The following is an 8,194-nucleotide window of genomic DNA, read 5'->3' on the forward strand; positions in this document are numbered from 1 at the left end:
CTCCTTATTAAATGCTGCTGCCTGTTGGTTTTTCTGTGTGTCTGAATCCCCTGTGACAAGCTTTGTAAATAAGTTTTTTCAACAGGTGAGATAGTATGATCATGTTTAAGCCATTGTAGGTAAAATTCTCCCTGTTAAGAGGAAACCACACAAGACCAATACAACACTGAAGTGCATGCGTCTGTCTGTCTCAGGAACATTTCACAGAAACAATTAATGGTTCAAAGGCTTTTGGTGGACCCTCAGCCAAGGGGTGAATTTCCTCCTGTGTGAATAGATAATTTCTCCCATTTTGCCGTCTTCATTTGGCTAGTTTCTGGGTTTTCCACTTCCCTTCTGTAACTCTCCAAGTTCCGTACTTGCCTTAAGTTCATTGAGCTGTGGCTTATGTCATTCAAACAAGCCCTGGAAATAACTTCTCTGTGGTATATAGCAGTGGTTCTCAAACATTTTTTTTCATGGACCACTTGAAAATTTCTGAGGGTCTCGGCGGACCATTTCATGATCTTTCCAAATGTTGTTTGTACTGTTAGCTAACTATTGTAAAGTGCTTTGGATAAAAGCACTATATAAAAAAAACTTAATAATAAATGTTTTTTGTTCTACAAATAAAAGCACACAACTCATATTTTAATATCAGTAGTCTCACCTTTCTAAAGCGATGGATGTGCCCTCTCTTCCCCACCATGGCAGCCGTCAAGCTGGGGCTGGGAAGGTGGGGAGTCTTTCCCCTTCCACAGAGCTGAGGCTGGGAAGGAAGGAGGTCTCTTCCCCTGCAGCCACAGCCCTGGAGATGGGGAAAGTTGCTGTGACGGGTTCAGTCAGAGAGATCCCCTTGGGAGTGTCCCCTAATGTGCTGAAATGACCTCTGAGCCCATTTTCCCTGCCAGCTTGGGACTCCAGAACCCTGCCTTGTTGAGCCAGACACGCTAACCTGTGTGGCTCCACTAATTAGGTGGGTGGCCCTTCATTCTCTCATGTGCAGCCACCCAGGCATGCACCTTAGAGGGAACTATCCACGGACCACCTTAATGGAGCTCGTGGACTACTGGAGGTCCATGGACCACAGTTTGAGAACCTTTGGTATCTACGAAGGCCTGCAGACCTGAACTGGGGGGCATGGAATTGTTATTGAAACATGATTCTGTGCTATTTGAAAGAAAGAACTCCTGCTCCCATTCCTTGGATGAGAACATGGGAGCTCAAATTTGTTCTTAAAGTTGAAAGCAAAACCTAGAGTACTGTACTAATGCCATTGATCTGTCTTTCATTATAGATCAGGGATTGGCAACCTTTTGCACGTGGCCCGCCAGGGTAAGCCCCCTGATGGGCCGGGCTGGTTTGTTTACCTGCCATGTCCTCAGGTTTGGCTGATTGCAGCTCCCACTGGTCGTGGTTTGCCGTCCCAGGCCAACGGGGGCTGTGGAAAGCGGCGGCTAGCACATCCCTTGGCCCGCGCCACGTCCCGCAGCCCCCCTTGGCTTGGAGCAGTGAACCGCGGCCAGTGGGAGTTGAGATCGGCCGAACCTGTGGACGCAGTAGGTAAACAAACTGGCCTGGCCCGCCGGGGGCTTACCCTGGTGGGTTGAGTGCCAAAGTTTGCCGATCCCTGTTATAGATCAGTTGCACTTGGAGAGCCTGATCTAAATATTTGCATTCATTTTTCTCATTTTATTAGAGAAAAAATAATGAAGTACCTTACAGGTAATCTCCCATCTCTTCCATGCCAAAAGATGTAGAGATAGGTATGTATGAGATGTCCCAGGCAGAGTCACTGTTGTTTTGAGATGAGAGCTGGGGACTGGAAGCTAATTCTTAGATTGTGTATGACCTTGATCTAATCACTTTCTCTCTCCATGTCTTAGTCTCCCCCACATTAAACATAATACCTCCTACCTCACAGCAGTGTTAAGGCTTAAATAATTAGTGCCTGTAAAGCACTGCAAGATCGCAGATGAACGGCGCTTGAGAAGCGAAAATTATTTGGGCACCCACTGAAAATATGAGTACACTGGCCCTTTAAGTGATAAGTCCCGGGGGGAAATATGAAGCTGTGTTCTCCTGCCTCACGAGAATTCCTGCATAGAGAATCGAAAACTGAGTTTTCACTTGCAGAGTTTCCTGCTTTCTCTTCTGCTGAGGGAACCCTCCCTCTGCCTCCTACTGGAGAATGGGCAAGAGGTTCAACCACCTCAACGTATAGATCGCCCAAAATACCCAGGCCTCTGTGTGCCCTGAAATAAAGTGCTACCATTGGCACAGTCCCCTCAATGAGTGTACAGCAGCAAGTGTGGAAGGCAGCCTACAGGAATAGGTGCTTGCTTCAGGCAAACGGCTTTTCCTATGGGAATTCGACTGGGTGTGGAGGAGAAAATGCTAAACCCTCCTCTGCTTCATTTTATTTTTTTGCAAGGCTCCAGCCAGGTGGAAGAGACCAAGGAAAAGGGGGCGTGTGCTGTGGAGTCGGTATTCCCCCTTCCTTCCAGGTCTCCTCTTCTTCTTGTTCTCCACTCGGGGGATCCGATTGCCTATGGTCAGTGAGTCTGGTTCAGTGATTCAAGCTGCACACCAGTCCAGAGATACTTTCTAACTGGAAGACTTTATTATAAAACCAAGATAATTCCAGCAGTATTTGAATTCAGTTTTATGTTTTTAAAAAGCAATTTAATGGTCTTGCAAGAGACAGCACAGTTACTGTAGTTAATAGTCATGCAAATATTCCGACTTCTAAAAGTAACATAAACATGTTTCCAGCCTTGTGGGATTTCCTTTCAATGAATGTAAATTAAAAGAACTGGAACTTCATGTAAATTTTCACCTAAAGTGATAGAATAAAGGAGACTAAAGAAATGACTGGGGAGACATGAGTACATATCTGAGAAAAGAATTTGGCCAACGTTTAATGGGAAAAAGGTGAAGGGTTTCTCTTATTTGGCTGTCAAGATAGATATCTATGTTAGGAGTGTTTTACAAAGGGGAGTTTGTAATAGACATTTCTGGGGCTCAGAGCCAGATTGCAGCAGCTTTATAGCAGGATTGCTTTGGACTCTGCTACAGTCCTTCTAACGTTAGAGAACCATACCTCTGTTATCACCAGCTGATAGGCTTATAGATAAAGGAAGAATGCTAAAAAATATGTTATAACTCTTGACCTTTTTATCACCAATACAAAGCTGAATGTGGCTGATTCCAGAACATCAGTAATGTTTTACCATAGTACGCTGAAAACAAATATCTTGTAGCAGTGGGTCACCATACTTAGGAATTGGATATGTGTGTATGCATTAAAGCCCTAGAAAAGAGCCTTAGCAGCAGCACACAGATCCTGCACAGCAAAAGCTAGGGAGAGAAGTTCACACAACAGTTCATGGAATAAAAGTTTGTCCTCAGCTTGAGGCATGAGCCCAAATGCCAGATTTGGATCAGAATCTCACTGGGCCATTTGGCCCATGCAGTCCTGAGATGTGACACTTGGGTCCAGATCCAGATACCAACTTTACCAAAACTTGTGTGGAATCAGATCCAGGATTCCAGTTCAGGTCTCTCTTAAAATCTGATTTTGTGAATATTGGATGCATTCTGAAAGGTACTGAGTGCCATTAATTCCCATTGAATGGGAGTGGAGAGCAGCCAGCATCTTACAGGAAGCTGTACCATTGACTATGAAGGGGCTAAGATGAGGTCTTTGTACCAGTGCTATTTTGGCCAGACCGCTTTGCCCATTGATAATGCACTTACGAAACTGCTGTTAGAATCTTAACAGAGAACTGCCTGACTCTTTAGTGGTTACTGAACTTTGACTTTGCATTAATGAAGATCCTTTCCGCAGAGGGATAGATATTGTCTATAACAGTGCTTCCGATATGAGGCTGCAGGAAATGGATGTTTTGGCTCATTTTTTGTAATTTAAAAAAAATAGATATAGATTCTGCATTGGTGTTAAAGTTATAGTAATCTGACCACAGCGTATCTGCTTGGTAAAGGAAAATATAACAGACAACTTCAAGGACTGTAAAAAACAATCATTAAGGGTACTTTAAAGTGGTCCGACTGAGCCTAACTCTATTTGTATTACTGTAGCACCTCGGAGCCCATTATGCTATGGGCTGTACAAACCCAATAAAAGGACAATCCTGGTGGGAAACACCTGATATCAACCAAGTGATAATTGCTCCCCACCTCCAAGTAAACTGTATGCTGAGTATCTTCCCTTTATAACTAGGTAAAGGTTCTAGGAAAGCACAGCAACTAAAGAGCTTGTGCTAAAACTTAAATGACATTCAAATACAATGCTTTAATGGTATGGGAGACTTCCAACTAGCCAATGCAGCGTTACAGCTCTAAGAATGCAGAGTCCTATGATTATCCCACACGTACGCACTTAGAGCTGTACTTTGCTTGTATAAGCTCCCAAACTCGCTTCCTATTTTTTGACAGTCTCTTCTTATATTTCATTGAGATAATCCTGGTCAGCATATATAAGAAAGCCGGTGAATAAACTGTCTGTCCAGTAGGGATCATAAAAGAGCCCGTTTTGTTCCGAGTAGAAGATCTGCAACCACACCTCATCATCCTGCTTCAGGGCAATAATGGTTGATCCAGAGGCCACATCATGGTTACCAGTATTGGCATCAAAAGTCTTTATTCGGTATTGCCCGTTGTGGACCAACCCAATGGCCAAGTGTTTATTGGCCAAAGTGATGTCGTAAGTGAAGTAGTAAATACCAGGAATGCTGCATATAAATTTCCCACTGGAAGCATTGTAGTGCTCTCCTTCATTCATAAGGATCTTGTCAAATTTGATGGGCAGCCTCTCTCTCGGGTAGCTTTTGGTGACTGCGACGGAAAAGGCAGATTTGGCCTTTTTGGTGTCACAGCTGCATGGTCCTGGCATCCCAGTGTCACCCTTTTTCCCTTTGGGTCCTTTCTTTCCTTGCACTCCATTATTCCCATGATTCCCCTTAATGCCCTTTGGACCTCGTGGTCCTGCTTTGCCTATGGCGCCTGCTTTCCCCTTTGGTCCTGGTTTGCCTGGGTTTCCGGTTCTGCCTTGGGGACCTAGAAGACAAATTGCCTTCAGTGAGGTTTTTAGTGAAAAATGTGATCAGGTGTGAGGGTGGTGTTATCATTATAACATGAAATTATCGTATGGGAAGAAACCAGCCAGGATCTCCATCTACAGGCGATTTTAATGAAACAATACCTGGGGCTGGATGGGTCCTGAGATGACAATCATGTTGTCTTTTCTAACACGTACATTATGAATGTTTGTGTTAGAAAAGACATTATAACAAAGGAACCTCTGTCCTGCTTGCATTTTGCAACACATGCTGGAAGGGTGCAGAGTGAGCCTGACAATGTTAGAAAGTGACTTCCTCCATTTATCCATGGACAACACAGACAGAAATAGTGCAAGTTTCTCCCCCGCCCCCCACCATCCTCTCTTGGTGCCTCGATCCTCAGTTGCAGGGACCACCTGGAGGAGCAGGAAGAGAGTTCAGTTCACATGTCCGTTTGCCCTTGGCATCTCTGCTGAAACTGCCAGTTAATCCTGACTGTGATGGGAGTTTCTGTGCTATAGACATTTGTTCAAAGAAGCAGGATGTAAACCTCCAAACACCTGTCAGGGACGGTCTAGGTATACTTGGTCCTGCCTCAGTGCAGGACTAGATGACTTTCAGGGTTACTTTCTAACTCTCAGGGTAGTTAAGCTCTGGAATACGCTTCCAAGGGAGGCTGCAGAATCCCCATCAGTAGAGGTTTTTAAGAACAGGTTGGACAAACCATTATCAGGGATGGTCCTGCCGCAGCATAGGGGGGCTGGACTTGATGACTTTTTGAGGTCCCTTCCAGCCCTACATTTCTATGATTCTATGAGAAGGGTCCTGCTGAGCAGATAATGTGAGAGAGCAGAGCCTAATTTTAAGACAGGATTTGCGATGTGGTGTAAGAAGCAAAAGGAAGTCATGAAGGTGACAGTGAGAGACAAGAATCTGGCCTTCATTACCATAATATCTGAATACCTTGCAGTCGAATGTATTGATCCTCACAGCACACCTGTGAGGTAGGGCACTGCTATTATCCCCATTTTACAGATGAGGAACTGAGGCAGAGCAAGGCTAGGTGACTTGCCCAAGGTCACAGAGGAAGTCTGGCAGAGCAGGGAAATGAATATAGTCCTGAGTCCCACGTGAGCCCCTTAAACACTGGCCCATCCTTCCTCTCCAACCACTAAACATGCTGTCTCATGAAGAGAAGACTTTACAAAAATGAAATGCTCCTGCAGCCACTTGGCTATGTTGGAGTAATAACAAGCTATGAGATAACATAGCAAAATCTCACTTGGGGAAGGGTCAGCGATAAGAGATGTCACCGAGGACTTTCTAGGTAGGCATGAAAGAAAAGAATCATGGATCTAAATTACTGAGAATTAATTAGTGTGAAATAAAATTCCACCAGTTGTTTAACATGACCGGTTTGGAACAGGGTACCTCACTTAATTCAATCACAGGTTTATCTGTGCCTCCATTTGATTTGCTCAGAACCTGCGGAATCAGATCATCTGTATGTAACATAGAATTACTTCCACCTTCACTGTGATCAGCTTTGATTGCTTTAGGCAGGAATGCCTGAATTACCCTGTCTCTGAGTACAGAAAGATAGTACCGAATTCGTGTCAGTCCTGGGCCCCATTTCTGGGGGCTGCTAGATGTGAGACTGAGCTGGGAGCAGGGCTGGAACTGCTAGACAAGACAGTTGCATGACAGGCGAGAAACTTCAGGTGAAACCCAGAACTGGGACAATGGCCCAAGTATGGGTTTGAGAGCATAGGTGCTGGAACTAGGGCTGCTGGGGGTGTGGCAGCACCCCATCGCTTGAAGTGGTTTCCATCGTATAGAAGGTTTACAGTTTGGTTCAAAGGCTCTCAGCACCCCCACTATATGCTCAGCACCTATGTTTGGGAGCAGCTGCTTTGGATCTCTCTGTATTTTCTGAACCTCTACTCTTCACCAGGATAATCTGAAGTGTTAACAAATCTCTAAGAGGCAGTTCCCTCTTACCTTCCTCTCCATGCTCTCCTTTCTCCCCGTCCTCACCATCTTTTCCATCCTTTCCTGGAAACCCCATTCGCCCAATTGTTCCTGGAGACCCTGGTGCTCCAGGGGGACCAGGAGGGCCCTGTGGCCCTGGCATGCTGCATATGAGCTGGTGGGAACCTTTCTGAAATTCTCCTTTAACAAAGCCACTGAGAAGCTGATTAGCTACACAAGGCACGGTCCAGATGAGCAGAACCACAGAGATCATGGTGAAACCTGTCATAATGAAACAAAGGGATTTACTGACATGTACCATGGCAGGCCAGTATACACACAAAAGTATCCCTACCCTACCTTGGGATGGGGGGAGGCGGAGAGGGAGTGTTTCAGGTCCCCTTCAAAAATTGGGGCTAGTTGTATTGTTTTGGTGGCTGGAGGAGTCAAGTGAACCACCCCATTTGAATCTGGGATCCTCTATATTGGACAGTTGCATTTTCATCCTTACCTACACATCCACTTTCCTCTTTCCCTCATTGAGAATACCCCTGGCTTAACCCCTCTCGTTCTCTTATGATCTCTGCATTGAAATCAACTGGGCAGCTGAACCTTATCTACTCTAGGATCATCCTCAAATTGGGGTTTGCCAGTCTGGTTACCAGAAACAAAGAGGGGAGAAGCAAAGGGATGGGAAAGCAGGTTTGAGGATAACAAAAAGGGCCTTTGTTTCCTCAGACCCCTTTTTCCCCAACCCGTATCATTTTATCTCCTTCTTTCTTTGCTATTTCTTCTTTTTACTCTTGATCCCTGAAAGCTGTGAAATGCAGAGTAGAAGTAATGGTGGTGGGGTGCAGGGAGTGATTTGCTGCATATTAACAGAGCTAAAATCCTTACTGCTGGACTCCCATGTTTCTCATTACTCAGGGATCTAAAGAGGTAGCTCCTGAATACTCCCAGTGATTCCTGAACTGTCAGCAGCACTTGTTAAGTGTGGTTGAGAACTCTACCTACTTTCACGAGGAAACTGGTTTTTCAGATCCATTCATTTTCCAGTTTGCCAAAATCTCAGCTAAGATTTTTTTTTTTAAACTTGCTTTTGCCCAAGGGCTACAAAACCAACATCCACCTCTCTTCACTCTTAGACTTGCTGAGCAAAGACG

The 8,194-nt window shown here is 45.0% G+C and overlaps 1 protein-coding gene across 2 annotated transcripts; it reads right to left on the reverse strand.

Moving 5' to 3' along the window:
- Positions 1-3,621: 3,621 nt before the first annotated feature.
- Positions 3,622-7,305, reverse strand: C1QTNF2 (C1q and TNF related 2). 2 transcript variants are annotated; one of them, XM_078854170.1, is made up of 3 exons: positions 7,062-7,305; positions 4,906-4,923; positions 3,622-4,836 (listed from the first exon to the last, which is right to left on the reverse strand). In XM_078854170.1, the coding sequence occupies exons 1-3, from the start codon at positions 7,303-7,305 to the stop codon at positions 4,445-4,447; spliced, it is 654 nt and encodes a 217-aa protein (XP_078710296.1). In that variant the 3' UTR covers positions 3,622-4,444. The 2 variants fall into 2 exon arrangements, with proteins under 2 accessions (XP_078710296.1, XP_073214270.1); XM_073358169.2 differs by having other exon boundaries at positions 3,622-5,058.
- Between the last annotated feature and the right edge of the window lie 889 nt (positions 7,306-8,194).

Source organism: Lepidochelys kempii, chromosome 8 (assembly GCF_965140285.1).
Source record: "Lepidochelys kempii isolate rLepKem1 chromosome 8, rLepKem1.hap1, whole genome shotgun sequence".
NCBI classification, from domain to species: domain Eukaryota; kingdom Metazoa; phylum Chordata; order Testudines; family Cheloniidae; genus Lepidochelys; species Lepidochelys kempii.

Excerpts from the sequence above, each read along its gene's own strand:
- C1QTNF2 (XM_073358169.2), bottom strand. The coding sequence starts at position 7,305 with ATGATCTCTGTGGTTCTGCTCATCTGGACCGTGCCTTGTGTAGCTAAT. Across the intron at positions 5,059-7,061 it reads AGGAGAGCATGGAGAGGAAG|GTCCCCAAGGCAGAACCGGA; the intron begins GTAAGAGGGAAC and ends TTTGTCTTCTAG.